The sequence below is a fragment of the Hyaena hyaena genome, unplaced genomic scaffold (assembly GCF_003009895.1).
Source record: "Hyaena hyaena isolate Hyena2069 unplaced genomic scaffold, ASM300989v1 scaffold_568, whole genome shotgun sequence".
Classification (NCBI taxonomy): Eukaryota; Metazoa; Chordata; class Mammalia; order Carnivora; family Hyaenidae; genus Hyaena; species Hyaena hyaena.
The window spans coordinates 760,593-782,407 of NW_024081199.1; the positions used below are offsets into that span (position 1 = coordinate 760,593).

Here is a 21,815-nt window from a genome sequence, read left to right on the forward strand (position 1 = left end):
GCTGTCCACACAGGGCCTGATGTGGGACTCAAACTTATGAGCCATGCGATCATGACCTGAGCTGAAGTTGGAAGCTTAGCCAACTGAGCCACCAGGTGCCCCTTAAATTTTTTTAATGTTTTTTATTTTTGAGACAGAGACATAATATGAGCAGTGGAAGGGCAGAGAGAGAGGGAGACACAGAATCCGAAGCAGGCTCCAGGCTCTCAGCTGTCACCACAGAGCCCCAAGCGGGGCTCAAACTCACAAACTGTGATATCACGAAGTTGGATGCTTAGCCAACTGAGCCACCCAGTAGCCCCAGATTGCCATGTCTATTTTTACCTTGGCTGACATTAACAAACTCATCTTTCCTCCTATTTTCTGATTATTTCTAATCCTTAGAAGTCCCATTTTCTCTAAGATCTCTTTTACTTCTCCAGCTTCCAATGATCTCTCCTCTGAATTTTTGTAGCAGTCTGGTCACAACCATGTGGTTCAGCATTTATTTGGCTATAATTTTCTATGTGTATGTTGCTTTTAGCTCTCCAACTGAATTTTAATAATCTTAAAGGCAGAAAGCATTTCTTATAGTTTGGTACTCCCCTCTATAGCTCTTAGAGTAGGTGTAGGTATAAATATTAGTAAGTACTTCACTGACTGAGATAAAGATTAGCTCTGTACTTGAGAGGCCACTCTGTTCCGGCTGTCTGCTTATCTGTCTTCATGTCACTTCTGGGAGGGAAAGACTCCAGTAGGGTACTTGGCCTTTTTTATAGATGGACAGACTTCATCAAGAAAGTCAGTGCCTTAATCAGAATTGTGGCTCCAATGTGAGATAAGGGAAAAAGACATAAAAGCCTTATCTGAACACTATGCTTATTTGCTCTGGTCAGCCATTCAGGTTCATCCAGAGTTAAGAGCCTGAGGGAACTTCACACCATGAGGTCAGAAAATGTCCTCAGGGAAGCCACTTTGTAAGACTGCTTCTAATGTCGAAAGGTAGGATTACACAACAAAGAACATAGTTCATAGTAGAGATTCACCACGATATTTTCACATGGGTACTTTGGTTTTCACAAGGCATTTCAGTTGTCCCTCCCTCCTGGTTATCCAGTCCTGAACACATAGTCTCTATCCGTATTTGGTAGTTACTCAATCTTAGCTGCTTCTTCCATAACACCTCCAATATCGTTTCTTTTTTAAACCTAAGTCCTATATACCTCACAACTCAACAGCTAAAGAAAGTTTAAAGGGTCCTTTTACCTAAAGGCAGGAAAATGGACAAGATGACTCATTTAGGTCTTGCCCAATGGTGGGATTTTGACATTTTATATTGATCAGCTTTACAATCTTCTCATGGCTAAACTCATTCTCCTGCAAACCAATGAAAATATTCCTGGTGAATTTACTTTTACTCCTGTCCTCACCTCTTCAGACTCCTCCAGTGTCTCCATTACTCCTTATATATCAGAGTAAGCCTTTTCCTGCTACATGTTTAGGCCTCTGCCTGTCTACCCCAGATACCCTCACTCTTCATTGCTATTATTATATATGCAACACAATATGTAATACATTAGTAATTTTTATTGAGCCTCTATTTTTGAGGAAAAGTGAGCTATCACTCAACTTCATTTCATCCTTTTCTTCAGTCTTAAAGTTTTCCCATATCATAACTTGGACCAGAAGATTTCACAAAGTTCCTCTCCTTTTTTACTCTCTCCTCTAGTCAACACATTAGGCCAGCAGGTAGAAGGCCATGACATGTATGATAAACACAAGTCTTGTTTATCAATCGATCTGATGTGCTCATGTGCACAGCAGAAAGGATAAGGGAAAACAGAAATGAATGAAAACAAAATACAGTTTAAATCAATGAATGAGATAGCCATAATCAATTGAATAGCATAGTTTTGGGGGTCAATAGAGGCAAGCAGAAATGAGAAGGACTGATTTTTGGAACTGGCAATCTAAGCCAAAATACTTCAAGAGCAGCAGGGACTTTGCCTTCTCTGTGTTTTGTATTGTAAAGAGCTTGAGCTCTTTAATCAGATAGACCAGGCTTTAAATCCTGACTCTGTCACTAATTAGCTCTGTGACCTTGAGCAAATGATCCCTTTTCTGAGCCTCAGTTTCCTTGTCTATAAAACTGAGGTGTATATAATAGCTACCTTGTAAGGTGATGTTTTGGATTAAATGTTATAACCAAAATGTAAAGTTTCTAACAGAGTTTGGAACATAACAGGCACACTGAAAATATCACTTCCCCTTTTCCTTCTGTGCCCCTTTCCATTTCCTATGAGTGCTCAGTACAAGAACAAAATATCCTATGGATGTTCAATCAATTCAGGAATTTTTATGTTATTAAATTTACCACCCCACTCACCCGAGGCCAATATCCCATAGAGCATGTGATCAGAGACCTAGAGATAATCTGAATCCTTTACCCTGATTTGGAGGGAGCAAGCAAACAGGAGAAGTGACTGGCCTGAGCTTCAGAAAACCAATAGAAAGCTGGCACTCTGAGTCTCATGGTTGTACCACACTGAAAAGGCTCTTTGGCCTCTTTGGAAAGGATGTGGGACAACAGGAACATTCATGTACTGCAGACAGAAGTTTAAATGGGGACAACCTCTTAGAAAACAATTTGGCATTAATTAGTAAAGCTGAACACACCCTGTCCACCCTATTACCCAGCTTCCATTTCTGAATTTATACTCCAGAGAAACCTTTTTTTTATTACCTTTTTAATGTTTATTTTTGAGAGAGAGATGTGAGCAGGAGAGGAATAGAGAGAGAGGGAGACACAGAATCTAAAACAGGCTCCAGACTCTGAGCTGTCAGCACAGAGCCCGACACAGGACTACAACCCAGGAACGGTGAGATCATGACCTGAAGTTGGACGCTTAACTGACTGAACCATCCAGGCACCCCTCCAGAGAAACTTACCATGATGTGCCCGGGATCATTGTTCACTACAGTCAAAAACTGGAAACAATCCCATGTCTCTCAGCAGTTGAATGAGACATAAAATTGTGGTACATTCGTACAATGGAATATTATAAAACAATGAGGGGGCGCCTGGGTGGCTCAGTCGGTTAAGCATCTGACTTCGGCTCGAGTCATGTTCACACGGTTCGTGGGTTCGAGCCCCGCGTCGGGTTCTGTGTTGACAGCTAGCTCAGAGCCTGGAGCCTGCTACAGATTCTGTATCTCCCTCTCTCTGTGACCCTTCCCTGCTCAGGCTGTCTCTCTCTCAGAAATAGATAAAAAACATTTAAAAATTTTGAAAAAGAAGATAAACAGCTTCTAAGACACTGCCATTGTTTAATTTCTTAATTTGAGTGATGGCTATATGGTGTTTACATTATTATTGCTGTTATTATTAAAATTACACTTCTGTTCTATATATTCTTCTATATGTATGATACAATCATCCCATAATAAAATAAACCAAACAAAAAGATGCATCTTTAAAAAAAAAAGGGAAGCAGAGAATGGTATTAAAATAGTAATTTTAGAGCTGCAAGAGGCCTTCAAAATCATCTTGTCTAACCATCTTAAGAAACTGGAACAGAGGCCAGAGAAGTTAAGTGACTTACTGTGATTCAGAGGCTAATCTAAAACATAGGTAAACCTCCTGGCTTCTTGTCAAGTGCTCCTCCCACAGACCCACACTGATTGGTCCATCCAGTTCTAGTTTCCCACTATCTTCCAGAATCACCTCTCTCACCTGCACAAACCAGAAAAGTTTCCTAGAGCATTTACTTTCAAATGCCCCCTCTCTGTAAAGAGAGCTTACATACTATTCTTATTTTCAAATCTTATACTCTAATATAAACTTTTGCTGCTAAAAAAAAAAAAAGGAAAAAAGATAACTTACCTATGTTATAGCTTTCTTTCCCTCCTAAATTAGAAATGTTTGCTTTGGAGGGGCACCTGGGTGGCTTAGTTGGTTAAGCGTCCAACTTTCACTTAGGTCATGATCTCGCGGTTCGTGGGTTCGAGCCCCGCGTCAGGCTCTGTGCTGCCTGCCAGCTCAGAGCCTGGAGCCTATTTCAGAGTCTGTATCTCCCTCTCTCTCTGACCCTCCCCTGCTCACGCTGTCTCTCTCACTCTCCTAGAAATAAATAAAAATTAAAAAAAAAAAAAAAAAAGAAATCTTTGCTTTGGGGAAAGGAGATCAGGAGAGAGTATCCTCTCCTCCACAAATACTCCAGCCACTTCGAAAACCACTCAAAAGATCTAGGAGTACAGAAAAAGACCCCGGTATTTTGCCTTGTTAATGCAGCTCTCTTGCTTCTCTGTATCCTATAGTATAGCCACACCAATATGCATGCTGACTTTTGGGCCTTTGAGAAACAAAGGAAAAGGAAAGGGTCTAAAAATCGATAAAAGAAAACTCTTCCTCTTTATGTTTGTCCAAGCACAAGGTTTCCTTTGAGAAGAGTGAGCTCTTCTGCCACCTTGTGACACAGAATGACAACAGCGAGCCCCAGATCTTTTCCTACCACAGCTCCAAGAGGACAGCACTATAATGTGGCATCTAAGAAGGAACAAGTCTATAGGATACTTCAAATAGATGGTGGGGGGCGGTGCGGGGACAGTGTTTGATATCAAAAGGGAGCAGAGAATCATGTAATCATGTTAAGATAATAGTAAGCAAAAATCATGAAACTCAGGGAAGGCAACAATGGAGCCCCTTTATTCTCTCTACCTACCTGCCCTGCAAAGTGAATCAGGCAACTGCAGCAGGGAATGAGGCAGTATTGCTCTGGACCAATAAAGATCTAAAATATGTCCCCTCCATTCAGTGGCCTGACTCTTTCTCCTTTCCACAGCAAAACATCTCAAAAAAGTTAGGTACACTTCACCTCTGATTCCCTCTCAGTCCTTCCCTGCTTCGGCCACTCTGCTGGAAATGCTGTCACAAAATTGTCAAATCCACCAATATGGTCTTTATTATGCACAACCTCAACACTCAGCATCTGACCAACTGACTCCTTCCTCGAAAGACTCTCCTTTATTGGCTTCTATACCATCTACTCTCCTGGTATTCTCAGTTCAGATATCACCTCCTGAGAGAAGTCTGCCCTGACCACGCTAAATGTAACCTCTGCACCTTATCACCTGTTTGCTACTTCACAACTATCACAACTTCTAATTATCTTGTATTTGCATTTGCATATTATCATTAGCCCACCACTATTTTGTTTTCAACTGTGTTTATAGTCTGCTTCCCATCTTTTATGTGAACACAGACTTGGTCTGGCTCACTGGTAGAACAGTGACTGCCACACAGTAGGGCCACAACACTTGTTGAATGAATGAGCCACCATGGCTGAAAGTTCAGCACTTCTTCCACATTTCAGGAAATATACTGTCCTTTGGTGACATCTCTTTCCATTCTGTTTCCCTATCAAAATTTCCTTTGAGCTAAATTTAGCCAATTTTAACCGGAATTAAAATGCCAGGAAACAGAGTAATATCTAAATTACGATTTGCCTTGGATCTCATGAACTCCCTCATGGAAAGTCCTTTGACTCAAGCTCCCTTCACATCATTATCAGAGTATCAGGCTCCAGGACCTTCTTACACATAGTCCAACCTATGTTGGTTCCAATGAATTAAATTTACAGTGAGTAGAAAGACTGCAGAAGTTCTGGACTTAGGCAGAGGATCTGAGTAAATCTTCACTTCTGTTGTATGATCCACCTAGCTATGCTATCACAAAGTCTACAGAGTATAATAGATATATACTCTTTGCTAAAAGATAGTTTTAGAAAAATCTTCAGGGGCCCCCGGGTGACTCAGTCGGTTGGGCGTCTGACTCTTGATCTCAGCTCAGGTCATGATCTCACCGTTCATGAGCTCAAGCCCCATGACAGACTCTGTGCTGACAGTGTGGAGCCTGCTTGGGATTCTCTCTTTCTCTCTCTCTCTCTCTCTCAAAATAAATAAATAAACTTAAGAAAAGAAAAACCTTCAACAACAGCTACCTAAGAAAGCCTTCTCAAACTGCAGACTTTCCTAGTGTTCTTAGCTCTTCCTCACAACCTCTCAATGCAATAGTCATGGCAATGTGGTCTACCTATACTCACTTCACTATTCAGGGATGTGAAAATGTGCAAAACTAGGTAGGCATGTTTGTGCTAATATGAATTTATGTGTGTAACTGAATAAGTTCTACGGATTACTTGGTTGGAAATTCTCTAGTTATAGAGGAGAACACAGATTCAGAGAGGTCAAGCAAGTTGTTCAAGGTTATATAGTTAACAGGGCTTATGCTAAAACCCAATTCTATCAATTCCTAGTCCAGTGCTCTTTCCAGTATAATTCACTAACTCATTCAATCCTAGCTTCCTGTTCTATTCTTGAAATCACCTTGCTTAAAAGAAATCTCTACATCTCATGTATAATGTCAGTGTATAAATCTATATGCCTGTGTCAGTAAGCATGCATGTGAATGTCTACGTGTCTATCTGCAAGTATTTGCAAACCATATCACTGAGTGTTTATGTCCTTTATTCTAGGGAAAATTCTAGGTAATTACAGTTCCTTATGTTGGCACCAGCAGTGAAATTGGAGGAAGACTTTTTTGAATCAATCATTAACAGGCACATTTGGTACTCTCTCCAATCAGCTCTATTCCTAGGTTTTTAGGAAATGGGGCAAAATAGTTAGGGTGGAACTAGACTCTCCCAGGGTCAAACTTGGTTACAGGGCAGTAAGAGCACCTAGCAAGAAAACTAAGAGGCTACTTAAGAAGCATGTGCTCAAGCTAACATGGATACCATCTTGGTTTTCAGCCTAATCATTACATCCTATGATGTCAGCAAGAAAGGTAAATACAGGGATCCTGGGTGGCTCAGTCAGCTGAGCGTCCAACTTTAGCTCAGGTCATGACCTTACAGTTTGTGGGTTCAAGCCCCGCATCAGGCTCACTGCTGTCAGTATTGAGCCAGCCTTGGATCCTCTGTTCCCTTCTTTCTCTGTCCTTCCTCCACTCATTCTCTGTCTCTCTCAAATAAATAAACTCTAGAAAAAAAAAAAAAAAGAAAGAAAGGTAAGTATTTTTGTAATCTAATATCCTAGAAAATCCAAAGAGACCCCTAGAATGTGTTTGCGGGCCCATTCCACCAGATAGAAATAAAGCCAATACTCAGTAGGTGAGGTTGTACAGTCATCCCCTGTGTTCTCTTGCTTCTAGGCAGGACTGTAACTTATTTAACTCAGAGAGATAGTTGTTTCATGGTGCAAAGTCTTTAGAGAATGTGATGCATTTTTCTGTCTTATTCATATGACTAACATTGAAAGTCCTCTCACTGATAGATGGCTTTCTTTACTGGAGGGTGCTGTCACACTTTCAGTATTAGCAACACCTAAGACTCCCAAATTCATAACCCTCATAAGATGTTGTCTTCCTTTTTTAAGGTGGTACATCCAAACAGATGGGATATTCTTGGGTTGGGAGAGGTCCGAGTCAGGGTGGTAGGGTGGAATGGCACCATTTGCTTCTCTGTGATAACTGTTTATTTAAAACATGATTTTTTAAATGTTTTATTTATTTCTGAGAGAAAGAGACAGCATGAGCAGGGGAGGGTCAGAGAGAGAGGGAGACACAGAATCTGAAACAGGCTCCAGGCTCCAAGCTAGCTGTCAGCACAGAGCCCAAAGCGGGGCTCAAACCCACGAACTATGAGATCATGACCTGAGCCGAAGTTGGACACTTAACCGACTGAGCCACCCAGGCGCCCCAAAACATGATTTTTTCAAAGTGTCCTAAGATTTCATCTCCAAAACTACCTAATCAGAGTTAAGGCCAAACAGTCAAGGTGCAGAAGTTCAATACATTTAATAAATGAAGAAAACTCACACCTTGTGAATTATGTGCCAAAAAGCATAAACTATGACCTACGGTTTCATGGAAACCTGAAGAGGTACCTTGTTCAAAGTTATGTTTAATAAACTTTCAAAAGGTTATTTTGGGGGGAGGAAAGGGGGCAGAGTGGGATAGAAAGCGAATCTTCAGCAGGCTCCATGTTCAGTGTGAAGCCAGGCATGGGGCTTGATCTCATAACTCTGGGATCATGACTCAAGCCAAAATCAAGACTCGGATGCTCAACCGACTGAGTCACCCAGGCATCCCTCAAAAGTTTAATATAGGAAGGCAGGGGCTCCTAGGTGACCCAGTTAAGCATCCAACTCTTGATTTTGGCGTGGGTCATAATCTCATGGTTTGTGCGATCAAGCTCCATGTCAGGCTCTGTGCCAACAGCGTGGAGCCAGCTTGGGATTCTTCCTCCCTCCCTCTCTCTGCCCTTTCCCTACTTGTGATCTGTCTCTCTCAAAATAAATAAATAATTTTAAAAATATTTTAATATAAGGCAGATAGAGCAAGAATAAGAAGAAATAATAAGCCGCATTTGAAGGAATGGGTTAGTTATCTTTTCATTAACTTACTAGCTAATTTCACTTAACTTGATTTCACCTTCTTTTCCTCCTTAGTAGATTGGTACTCAGTATTCTTTGTGCTAGGCTAACTCCTACTTGTATATATTTTAAAATCTTTTCTGATAGTATTTGATCTCCCAAATTGCAAGTTATATGAAAAGGTACTGCATTATTTTGCATCTCCCTCTCCAATACCTGAAATCTGAAGACTACCCAATAAATTATAAATCCTGACCTTTTCTCTCTTTCTCTCTCTCTCTCTCTCTCTTTTTTCCCTAGAACTCAGAGATAGCAACTGTCATGCGAAACAGCTGCCTGAGCTTTTCCCAAAGGATGTGAGAGGAATCAGGGATGTGCTAGTGCAAGGCAGGGAATGGGCCCTTCCTAAAAAATCATTTTGCCATTCCAGAAAGTCTGTATGTTTAAAAGATGCCTGTCTCTCCTGTTCCCAGCCCAAATCTCAAATATCTTATTTTAAAAAATATTTTTAATGTTTTACTTTTGAGAGAGAGAAATGGAGTGTGAGTAGGAGAGGGGCAGAGAGAGGGAGACACAGAATCTGAAGCAGGCTCCAGTCTCTCAGCCCAATGGGGTCTCAAACCGACGACGAGCTGTGAGATCATGACCAGCACCATGCTTAACCAACTGAGCTACCAGACACCCCTCAAATGTCCTATTTTAAAGATATGTATCCCCTTAAGAAGCTTTCTGGAAGCCAATTTTTAATTAACAGTTATTACTTAAGGCATGGCTATATAAATCAAATGCTGAGGGTGAAGAAAGAGAAGGAGACCACACCCAACCGTCTCTGCATTAAAAACAATCTATGAGCACTTCTCTGGGCTGAATTTACTGCAGTCATCTATCTTCATGAGACCCGTGGCAGGAAGGAGGGAAGGCAGGGCTTGTATATTTAGAACCATAAATGCATGTTGAGGAAGAAGTGAACTAAAAAAGAGAAGTACAGCGTGGAATTTTAACAGGTATCATGAATGGAAGTTGTTTAGCTGGGTACCATTCAGATTAAGAACTGGCTTCATTTTTCTGTCTGGCTTTTCTTCTTCCAGAGGATCAAACAGAAGGCAAAAGGTCTACATTCATTCAAAATCAGGCTGTGGCTACCCTGCAGTGCCTTGGCTCTGGGAGCAAAGTGAAAGTCAACCTTGTATATTCAGAGAAAAGGTCAAAGGTCAAGCATACTCTGAAGAACTTGAGAGTCATTGCTGCTCCCCACAGAAATGGCACTGCCTCTCCAAACTGTCACCTAACCCCCACATCCAAGTTTCACACTGGATCCTTTCTAACAGGCAAAGGTGAGACTGGCAAATAAGATGGAGGTAGGCACTGAGTTTTAGTTGACATCCTTAAAAGCAGGTGGGGCCTAGTATAGCTAAAGCCTCACGGAAAGGGATTATTCTCTCCTTGGGCAGGTCTATGTCTTCTCTGAAAATCAGTTTGCTAATCTCTACAGGTCCTGACATGCTGGAATTTTCATGCAATCTTCATTTCTGATGGGTCCTCTTTTTTTTTTTTCATTTTATTTATTTGAGAGAGAGTGAATGAATGAGCACATGAGTAGGGGAAGGGCAGAGGGAAAGAGAGAGTCTTAAACAGGCTCCACACTCAGTGTAGAGCCCATCATGGGGCTCAATCCCAGACTGTGGGATCATGACCTGAACTGAAATCAAGAGTCAGATACTCAACCGACTGGGCCACCCAGGTGCCCCAATAGGTCTTCTTTCGAGAATTTTCTTATTCGAATTTTATTTATTTTGAATGTACCCAGTAAAATACTCAAATTGCACAGATTTATAGTGAAAAGTGCTGACAGGGTGGAGCCTGCTTGAGATTCTCTCTCCCTCTCTCTCTCTGCCCCTCCCTGCTCTTTCTCTCTCAAAATAAATAAATAAACTTTAAAAAAATAGTTGATAGCTATTACTAAATTACCCTCCATAGCGGTTACTCCATTTTGCACTTCCTCCCACACTGTGAGAATGCCTGTTCCCTCTCACCTGCTGGGCTGCTTAACCCTTAAGTTTCTCTGCTCTGCCCTCCTTTCCTTCCCCTACCCATTCTGTCTGTCTGTCAAATAGTTTATGGTTTTGGCAGTTTCCCTTTACATATAGGCTAGATACATATAGGCAGTTTCCCTTTACATACAACCTAGATGCTACTGCTGGAAAAAAAACTTGACACTTTTAGAGAAACTAGAATAATGGGGGAAAAAACTTTAAAAACCAGTCTGTTTAGAGGACTAGAGATTGGCAAATTAAGTAGATAGATTCTTGGGATGTGGCCTAGGTACTGTAAATTATATATTCTCACAGGACATGCATGAATGGTTTCATTTCCTTGATTGTGCTTTCTAAAGTTCATATGGTAACAATTTGTGTGTGGGGGGGGAACCCTCTTATTAAAAACGTAAAAGATTCTGGGGCGTCTGACTGGCTCAGTTGGTTAAGTGTCGGAGTTCGGCTCAGGTCATGATCTCGTGAGTCCAAGTCCCACTTCGGGCTCTGTGCTAACAGCTCAGAGCCTGGAGCCTGCTTCAGATTCTGTGTCTCCCTCTCTCTGCCCCTACCCTACTCACACTCTGTCTCTTTCTCTGTCTCTCTCAAAAATAAACATTAAAAATTAAAAAAAAAGATTCAGATAGCATTTGGGTTTTTTTAATCACTTGATATTAATGTAAAGTAATTCAACCAGATTGTTTTCCTCCTAACAGTTAACATCCCCCTTGAGTCAATGGCAGGTGTCAATATAGTGAATTTAAGTCATTCTGGAGTCTAGAGCAGTCTGTACAAGGTGGATTTTATTTTGATATAGTGCTGTGCATTGTAGGGTTCTGGGAAATTAAGGACACTATTTCTTAGAAATTTGGAACAAAGAAAACTGGGATATTAAGGGGGTGAAGGGATGCCAGAGATCATCCTGATGTAATTCAAAAATCTTCCCCGGGCATGTTTCTTCTTCCTTCCTTCATGGCACAGTGATTGGTTCCCGAATGCAGAATTTAAGCTAATACCCTGTACTACATGAGACATGCAAAGGGATTAAATGGAGATTTGTGGGTTAGTTTGCAGACCTAATTGTCATTCACATTACATTTTGATGGAACAATGATGAATTCCAAACAACCAATTTATGAATGGACTTTTGAAAAACCACCCATTTAAAAATCTGAAACTGCCCATTCTGAACTTAAACTTACATTGTATACCAGGATGTAAGAGACTCCAAGTACGGTAGAAATAAAAATTAAATAAACAGTCAAATATACAAGGTCATAAAAGAGATGCCCTCTAAAATTACAACACTATGGTTGACATCAGTCTGCACAGAAAGCTGTCCCAGAAACAGTTTGTGAAAATGTTCACAAAGTAGGAATTTGAAACTGTAAGGATGAGAATATACTACAACAGTTAGTCATCAGAAGATGTGGGTCAACATGGAATATAGAAAAATTTATTCTATTTATTACTGTTTATGGAATTTGGCAGATGAAAAGATCCTCTATTATAAATATTCTAAAATTTCTTTCTGGTGGAGAAAGAAGACTCATTAGGTCTTTATTACTAATAGTTTACACCATCTAGTTCTTATTGTTCAGATTCTGTATTAGTCAAAAATTTCTAATTAGATTTCAAAAGAACCTATATATTTATAACAGGGTACCTAAGAGAGAAAAATCCTACCTGATTTGATGGATACATTCATTCTCCTATGTAATTTTTTTTTAAGAGAGAGTGGGCATGCAGGAATGTAGGGGGAGGGGCAGAGGGAGAGAGAGAAAGAGAGAATCTTAAAGCAGGCTCTATGCTCAGTGTGGAGCCCAATGTGGGGCTGGATCTCACAACCCTGAGATCATGACCTGAGCCAAAATCAAGAGTTGGACGCTTAACCAACTGAGCCACCAATGTACCTCTCCTATGTAAGTTTTTTAAACTTTAGTATATAGATTTAGTATATAGATTAGGCTCTTTAAAATTTGATTAGTGTGAACCAACTCCTAACGACTGTTTACCCCATGTGAAACTGGGGTATAGAAGTAATAACATCAAATGAGAGTTTATTCTGTTATTAATATCATTTATGACAAGTTACTTAATTTCTCCAGTGCTTAGTTTCTACAGCTGTAGAATGACAGATTGGACCAGATGATATAATTTCTAGATATAATAAGTGAGGTTCAGATCTGAAGTACAAATTCAACAGAATTATGAATTATGTAAGGCCTCCCAAATAAACTCTTGGTATTATTACAGAATAATCTCCAAATGTGATTTCCATTTAAATATCTATGCCTAATGTTCCCTATTTAATATAAATTCTTTTGTAATAAAGCAAAACATCATCTCTTAAATTATCCATTTCATACATTTGGAGTTTGTATGCCCTTAAAGGGGCATTCTTGCTCAAATATCCTTAGCTAAAGAAAAACAATATTACAATTCCAGCATCACTGGGAATGGAGTGCTTGGATTTACAGATGTGCTCCACCTAAATGCTAAGTTACTTAGCAGATGAGACCTAAAAGAACTGCCAATATAGATGGACATTAATTCTGAAGCTTAGGCAGAACTGAAAACACAATGACAGATGAAGCTTATTAAGTAGACTCTGAAACTGGGCCTCCCAGGAGCTGGGAAGACATGCCACACTGAAATACCATTATCCCTGTAGCTAGAGGGCACAGTTCTACTAGAGGATCACTAGGTTTTTCCTTCTCTTTCAGTCTTAATATATCACTCTGTTTGCAAAGTATTTTCACACCTGGTTCCTCATTTTTATTTGTTTCTGATCTTCACATTACCCCTGTGAAGTAGGTAGATTGAGAATTACTTTATTATAACCATCTTACAGAGAAAGGAAACCAAAACACAGAGCACTTACTTGACTTGTTCAAAGTGAGATTTGTTTATCTTCCATCTCCTCTGTCTCATGAACACTCATGTTATCACTTCACAGAACTGATTGGCATCATGCTGAAAATACTTTATATAATTTCCTCGTTTTTCCTTTTGAACCTGTTGGCTCTCCATCTCTGCCTATCTTTGCCAACACTGTCTCCCTGATTAAAGTGAAATCAGGGACTATTTCTTCCTCTGTAATTTCATGTGCAGTGCCAAGTACTCTGGCCATTGGCCTCTGAAGTCAGGAACTATCATTTTCACATGGACTTAATCAAGACTTGGGAAAATAATTTACAAAAGTCAAGTAGGACTTACAGACCTTAATTTAATAAGCAGTGATAAGAGACCATTAAAAATGAAATAGGAACCAGTGTCTGAATTGGAGTAGGTCAATTTTGGAGCCAAATGGTTAGTTCCAGATGACAGCCAGAACCCATCCGTGTCTCAACACTTCCACAGCTGGTTTAAGTCACCATCATCTTTCATTTGGATTTCTGCAATAGCTTCCAAACAGGTTACTTTGCCTTGACCCTTGTCCCATATAGTCTATTTCTAACATAGCTGTCCAGTGGTCCTTTAAAACAAACTCAACCATCACCCCTCTGCTCAAAACCTTGCAATGGATCCCCCATCCAATCAGAATAAAAACCAAAGTCCTTAAACTGGCCTCCAAGTCTCCTGATACAGACCCATTTCTTTAAGAAATTTCCTCATCTCCTACTACAGTGCCCTGTGCTCACTCCATTCCAGTGTCACTGGCCTCCTTGCTTTTCCTGTAAAACTATGTCAGACACACTCATTCTGCCTCTGGGCCCTTTCTAGCTGTCCCCTCCCCCTAGGTCACTGCTTTCCTAGGCCTGTGCTTAGCTCATCCCTCATCTTCTATAAGCCTTGACTTACTTCTCATTTTTTCAACGAAACCAGCCTGTATTGCAGGTTGCCCAGCCTGTATCACAGGTTGCCCAGCCACTGCCCACTCACACCCCCAGACTGCTCCCTTACCTTGCTCTGACTTTTTTTTTTAGTAGCACTTACCCTCTTCTAACATACCATAAAGTTTACTGTATTTACTGTTGTCTGTTTCCCTGTCTCCCCTCAACCCTTCTTCCCCTTGCTTGTTCCCTTGCTCGAATGCATCCAACTGATATATCCAAAGTACTGAAGCAGCCTGGTACAGAACAGAGATCATTTGCTTTCTGAAAGAATGAAACTGAGGAATGTATGAAGTTGGGTGGTCTTTCATTCTTCTAGCTCTCTCTCCTTTCCCCAAACTGCTCTCAAAGTAGTTGACTTAGACTTTAGGCAGACAGACTTGCAGAGGTCATTAAGGCAAATTATGGTATTTCACATCCTTCCTTGGATGTTGGAGCCAACTTTTTTAAAGGAGGAAACTTTCAACAGTGTTACACTCCCCATCCTTACTATTATTACAGGCTGAAAAATGATAAACAAGACATGGTCTACTACTTCACTCTGATCCTACATTACTCAAGGCCTCATGGGGATTTACTCCATATCCCTCACTACTATCTCTATCCTCATTTATTCTTGGCATATTTTGTATCCACACCCTAAACCTATGGGCAGATCAATGGGGTCAATTAGAAGTTTAGTATCAGCTGGGTAGAGATAAGGTTTTGTCAGGTAAAACAAAGGCAGGATGAAGTTTTCTCTGTTGTCTTTTCATTGTTTCTTTCTTGTTTTATTGCTTTTTTATCAGGGATCTCCCAATGTAAGGTCTATGAAGTGATGAGGGCTGTATCAGAGACTTTTCCTACCACCACCTCAATAACTCCTGGTAATAAAGAAGGAGAGAAAACTACAAGTATTGATGATTTTTCTAGCCCTTTGAAACAAGGTACAGAATAAGTGGGAGTGAGACAAGAACAGAAAAAAAAAGAAGCATTTTTAGCCCCAACATAAGTTTGGGTCTTCTAGGATTTGGGGGGAGGTTGAGAAGTTACATGGAGTTTACACTAGAAAATAGCTCCATTTCTTATAGAAAAAAATCAGCTTCTCTATAAAGAAAGTACTAGAAATGCATGTAGTTTGACACTATTAATAAGCTTTTACCTCCACACAAGTGAGCCTGCAGCCAGATTTAGAGACAGAATGAGTTGTATTTGTGTGGTAGGTCATTCTAGCAATTACATGTACAGGCAGACAACATTTAAACACTAAGCATCATTACAGTGAGGACAACAACGAAGAGCATATTTTCACTGGCACTGTTTTTAGGAAGTGGCTCTGCCTAAACTGGCCAGGCCTCAATTTCTGTAGATTTCAGGTTAGGTTACATCCCAGTTCCAACAGGAGAAATGTAAATGCAACATTAGTAATAACAAGATGCATATGAGCAATTTGCCCCAAGCTTGCCTTTTGACTCCAAAGCAATGCGAATTCACCTTTGTTCCTCCTAATCCCCACTAAAGCCAAGAGGAGCATGGGAAAGGTTATTTTCCAATTACACACAGTGCGTCGGTCTAAGAACAAGGGGAGAGACCCTGAGAGGGGCTGGTGAAGGACAAGTTCAGAACTGCTGTACACCCACCCTTCTTCCTCCCCCGAATGCAATGCCAAGAATCATTCCTACTTGATCATGGCAAATCTCAAATACCAGAGGAGATAACTTATTGGAAGAGGCTGCAAAGGAGGTTAGAGCAGAGCCCATGATGCCCACCCCACTCCTGACTCTGAGTCTGAACTGGAAATTCAGTCTATTGCCTCTGAATCAGGCTAGGCCTAGTAGTCTGGGGAGCCAGAAGACCTTCAAGTCAGACAGTCAATCTCTTTCCTCTCTCAAAGTTTTTCTTCTCCCTCTTCTACTCCTCTCTCTCCTTTCAGACACAGATGAGACCCTAGAGAAGAGGCAGAAATTGAGCATTGTGGTCAAATTTCTGATTGCTGTCACCCTGTTGTTAAGTGGAGTCGCCATTATAGTATTTGTCATTTTTGAAGTCCCATGACCCGTAAGTTTGTTGATGTACAGGGTCCTTGGACTTGATGATAAGACTTTCTTCTGTTCCAAAGGCAGGTTGGCATAATGAAAAGAGCATGGACTTTGGAGTTTGGATAGACCTGCCACTCACGCTTACTAGCTGAGTGGCTTTAAGAAAGTTGCTTGACTTCTCCAATGTCAGTTGGCTCATCTGTAAAATAGGACTAGTGATATTTGCCTCTCATGGTGTTTTTAATTAAGATCCTGTGTGAAAGGCACCTGGCACATAGGAGGTGCCTGCTTATTTGAGTTCCCTTCCTCTGTTGTACTTAGACATTCTCTCGGGAGGGCAGATCCAATGGGACTGAATATTTTCTTTAAAAAAAGATAATTTTCTTTAAATGGCCCAACAAGAGGTTTGGGAGATAACCAAATGCATAGTAGCCACCTGAAATTAACACCATTTTCTCCCTTCAGAGTCAATGTCAGGGAGCCAGACAGCTATGCCAATGCCAGAAGTTGTGCAGAAGGTAAAAGAAGGAAGGACAGAAACCTGGGGCAGATGAATCTCAGCTTGACTCTCAGCCCAAGAAGGAAAGTGGTCTCTGTATGGTTTATGTCATTTGCTTGGAGAAAATGAGGTAAATATATATGTGCTGGGAGACAAGAGCTACTTTGGTTATGAAGCAGATGTTGGTAATTCTTTTATGTGTCAGGAAATAGGTAGGTATTTGTACTCTTCTTTTGTTTTCTTATGATCAGCCCAGCCATGGAGTGCCTGGGTGGCTCAGTTGGTAAAGCATCAGACTTTGACTCAGGTTATGAGCTCACACTCTGTGAGTTTGAGCCCTGCACTGGGCTCTGTGCTGACAGCTCAGAACCTGGAGCCTGCTTCAGATTCTGTATTTCCCTCTCTCTGTTTCTCCCCCACTTCTTGTCTGTCTGTCTCTCTCTCTCAAAAATAAATAAAAACATTAAAAATTTTTTAAAAAGAAAATACATTATTTATGAGCTTCAGATACAAACAATCAGAACATCTACAGTGGGGCCAGGAATTTTTTAAGATTTGTTTAAATATTTTTTAAATGTTTATTTATTTTTGATAGAGGCAGAGAGAGAGGGAGACATAGAATCTGAAGCAGGCGCCAGGCTGTCAGCACAAAGCCTGATGCAGGGCTCAAACTCGCGAGCAGTGAAATCATGACCTAAGTCAAAGTTGGACACTAACCAAGTGAGCTATCCAGGCACCCTTTACTTTTAAGCTTTCTAACAAGTTCCCTACGTAAAGGTGGATTTACTGTGAAATTAATGAAGCTTAAACTTCAAGACCCATGGGACTTACATAAAGCTTGTATCCAATTCTGTATTTTTAAAATTTGTATTCTTTTTCTTTAAAAAGGGTACCCTCAAATTTTAAGAGTTCAGCATCCCTGCTCCTACGTAACATATATACAACAAAGCTTAGGAAACACTGCACTGAAAAGTTTGAATATTTAGCAAAGCAGCTTCTTTCCTCCTGGCCCTTGAGTTTCCTGACAGCCTCATAAGCTCGTAATGCCCTTTGGGATCTAAAACAGATATGACACCACTGTTTCAGCATGGCTGCTTTAAAACCAGTTTCCCTGCCAGAAGTGGACTCAGCCTTTCAATACTAGAAAGTGATGTGTGTCTTCTCTACAACATCCACAAATCCTCGCTAAGATGAGGTCTCTGATACTTTTAAAATTAAAGTTGGGGGTGCTAGGGTAGCTCAGTCAGTTAAGCATCTGACTTTTGACTTCAGGTCAGGCATTGATCTCATGGTTCCTGAGACAGAGCCCCATGTCAGGCTCCATGCTCACTCTCTTTTTCTCTCTCTCTCTCTCTGATTCTCCCCTGCTCACTCTCTTTCTTTGTCTCAAAATAAATTTAAAAACTTAAAAAAAAAATCCTACATGGTGTACTAGAAGCTGAATAAGTTCTGGAGATCTAACACATAACATAGTGATTGTAGTCAATACTATATTATATACTTCAAAATTGCTAAGAGACTAGATCTTAAATGTCCTCACCACAAAAAGAACCACTAATCATATGACATACAGAACTGTTACAATGGTAATCATATTGCATTATATAAGTGTATAGTCAACACACTGTACACAAACTTACACAATGTTCTATGTAAATTATATTTCAATCTTTAAAAATTCAAGCACAGCAGGGGTGCACCTGGGTGGCTTAGTCGGTTGAGCATCTGACTTTGGTTTGGGTCATGATCGCACAGTTTGAGTCCCTCATTGGACTCTATGCTGACAGCTCAGAGTCTGCAGGCTGCTTTAAATTCTGTCTCTGTCTCTCTCTGCGTCTCTTGAAAATAAATAAAACACTTAAAAAAGTAAATAAAATAAAATTCAAGCACAACATTCTTTCCACCCAGGCATGGCATCAAGAATAATTCTTTTTTTTTAATGTTTTATTTATTTCTGTGAGAGAGAAAGAGAGAGAGAGAGAGACAGCTTGAGCAAAGAAGGGTCAGAGAGAGAGGGAGATACAGAACCTGAAACAGGCTCCAGGCTCTGAGCTGGCTGTCAGCACAGAACCTGACACGGGGCTCAAACCCACGAAATGTGAGATCATGACCTGAGCCAATGTTGGATGCTCAACCGACTGGACTGAGCAACCCAGGCGCCCCAAGAATATTTCTTATGACAGTGCTCCAAGTACCCAATGGCAACTTATTTGTCATCTCTGGTGTAGGTTACTATTTTCTATAGTCCTGTGTCTGCTAATATTGGATGATAAGCTCATGTAAATTAGCATGATTTAATCAAATGGATGTATGTTTAGTTCTTTACTCCAATCTGCATTATTTTTTTTCTTAAAAAGTTTATTGTCAAGTTGGTTTCCATATAATACCCAGTGATCATCCCAACAAGTGCCCTACCTCCTCCATGCCCATCACCACCCTTCCCCTCTCCCCCACCCCATCAGCACTCAGTTTGTTCTCAGTATTCAAGAGTCTCTCATGGTTTGGGGGCGCCTGGGTGGCTTAGTCGGTTAGGCGTCCGACTTTCGCTCAGGTCATGATCTCGCGGTTCGTGGGTTCGAGCCCCGCGTCGGGCTCTGTGCTGACTGCCAGCTCAGAGCCTGTAGCCTGTTTCAGTCTGTGACTCCCTCTCTCTCTGACCCTCCCTTGCTCACGCTGTCTCTCTCTCTCTCCTAGAAATAAATTAAAAAAAAAGAAAAAAAGAGTCTCTCATGGTTTGCCTCCCTCCCTCTCCCCAACTATTTTTCCCCTTCTTCTCCCCCATGGTCTTCCATTAAGTTCCTCCTAGTCCACCTATACGTGCAAACATATGGTATCTGTCCTCTGCCTGATTTATTTCGCTCAGCATAACACCCTCAAGTTCCACTCATGTTGCTACGCATGGCCAGTTTTCATTCTTTCTCATTGCCATGTAGTATTCCATTGTATAGATAAACCATATCTTCTTGATCTATTCATCCGTTGAGGGACACTTAGGCTCTTTCCATGTTTTGGCTATTGTTGAGAGTGCTGCTGGGAACATTGGGGTACATGTACCCCTATGCATCAGCACTCCTGTATCCCTTGGGTAAATTCCTAGCAGTGCTATTGCTGGGTCATAGGGGAGTTCTACTGTCTATTTTTGAGGAACCTCCACACTGTTTTCCAGAGGGGCTGCACCAGTTTGCATTCCCACCAACAGTGTAGGAGGGTGCCCGTTTCTCCACATCCTCGCCAGCATCTATAGTCTCCTGACTTGTTCACTTTAGCCACTCTGACAAGCGTGAGGTGGTATCTCAGTGTGGTTTTGATTTGGTATCTCAGTGTGGTTTTGATTTGATCAAAACCTGATGATAAGGGATGCATCGTTTCATGTGTCTGTTGGCCATCCGGATATCCTCTTTGGAGAAGTGTCTGTTCATGTTTTCTGCCCATTTCTTCACTGGATAATTTGTTTTTCGGGTGTGGAGTTTGGTGAGTTCCTTATAGATTTTAGATACTAGCCCTTTATTTGATATGTCATTTGCAACTATCTTTTCCCATTCCGTCAGTTGCCTATTAGTTTTATGGATTATTTCCTTTGCCATGCAGAAGCTTTTTATCTTGATGAGATTCCAATAGTTCATTTTTGCTCTTGATTCCCTTGCCTTTGGGGATGTGTCAAGTAAGAGATTGCTGCGATTGAGGTCAAGGAGGTTGTTTCCTGCTTTCTCCTCTAGGGTTTTGATGGTTTCCTGTCTCACGTTCAGGTCCTTTATCCATTTTGAGTTTATTTTTGTGTATGGTGTGAGAAAATGATCTAGTTTCATTCTTCTGCGTGTTGCTGTCCAGTTCTCCCAGCATCATCTGTGAAAGAGGCTGTCTTTTTTCCATTGGATACTCTTTCCCGCTTTGTCAAAGATTAGTTGGCCATACACTTGTGGGTCCAATTCTGAGTTCTCTATTCTATTCCATTGGTCTGTGTGTCTGTTTTTGTGCCATTCATTATTTCTACTGACCACTGGAAGAAACAGGCCTGAAGGCGAATAAAAAGTCTAGTCCAGAGTTAAAGGTAAGTAGCAACATGGATTGCTCCAATTAACAAAATAAGCTACTAAATGATAAAGGAATAAAAAGAATAAGCAATTTTATAGACATTACCTCATTTGAGCCTCACAGAAACTGATATTTAAACATTTTATTGATATTTAAACTGAGGCCCAAAGAGGTTATGTGACACAGAGCTGACAGACACAGAACTAAACTCCGGGTCTTTTATTCCTATACCGAAGTTTTACTGAAAGCCTTCTGTGTGCCAAGCTCCTTACCTTTAAGAGGCTCACATTGTATATTCATAATAGTTAAGTATCTAGAAAGTACACAGAAAATCAGATGGGCCATGGAATCAGATATACTGAGAGTGGAATAGGATCAGTAAAAAATATTTTGGTCTACAGAGAGTCAAATCTGCCTCTTTTCAAATACGGTGAGATTGTGTGAGTCTGATTCAAGAAATGAAGTGGAATCCCTATACATTTGGGATCCAAAGTAGATGAACACTCAGGGTCTTTTCCATTCAAGGCGAACAGGTAAAGCAAGGGGTGGATGGATTCTTTGCTAGAGGGTTATAGGGTCCAACCAATTGTAGGTTCTCATGCATAAGTGCACCTTGCTGATATTTTCTCAGTGTAAATACAGTAACTTTTCCTAGAATTACTGGGTAACAAAGAGGCAAAATGATGTGTACTTGGAATTAAATGGAGTTTTGTATCAAGCCATCTCTTTGTTGGTATATGAAGAAAAACCCATTTGCATCCTTCTTTATCTCTCATATTTCTTTTCAATCTCTAGGTTGAACAAGATACTCCCAACTCGTCAAGCCCAAACAAAGCTGCAGGAATCACTGTCATTCATTAGACATACTTCTGAAAAGTTCTTCTCCACTCCACACACTGAATGGAGGATACTACACTGTCTTCTCCCTATTATTAACCAATGTTGGCAGGTTCTTGTGGATTTTACACTCGTATCTTCAATGGGGACA

General features: G+C 40.7%; 2 protein-coding genes across 2 annotated transcripts in view; one reads left to right on the forward strand and one right to left on the reverse strand.

Annotated features, from left to right (window-relative positions):
- Positions 1-21,815, reverse strand: part of ACACA (acetyl-CoA carboxylase alpha) — a 272,064-nt gene that overhangs the window by 230,486 nt on the left and 19,763 nt on the right. The window lies entirely within an intron of this gene.
- CUNH17orf78 (chromosome unknown C17orf78 homolog) lies at positions 6,766-21,701 on the forward strand. The gene is made up of 5 exons (XM_039256328.1): positions 6,766-6,823; positions 8,713-8,799; positions 9,501-9,746; positions 16,762-16,925; positions 21,623-21,701. The coding sequence occupies exons 1-4, from the start codon at positions 6,766-6,768 to the stop codon at positions 16,848-16,850; spliced, it is 480 nt and encodes a 159-aa protein (XP_039112259.1). The 3' UTR covers positions 16,851-16,925; positions 21,623-21,701.

Excerpts from the sequence above, each read along its gene's own strand:
- CUNH17orf78 (XM_039256328.1), top strand. The coding sequence starts at position 6,766 with ATGGATACCATCTTGGTTTTCAGCCTAATCATTACATCCTATGATGTC. Across the intron at positions 6,824-8,712 it reads CTATGATGTCAGCAAGAAAG|AACTCAGAGATAGCAACTGT; the intron begins GTAAATACAGGG and ends TTTTTTCCCTAG. Across the intron at positions 8,800-9,500 it reads CAGGGATGTGCTAGTGCAAG|AGGATCAAACAGAAGGCAAA; the intron begins GCAGGGAATGGG and ends TTCTTCTTCCAG.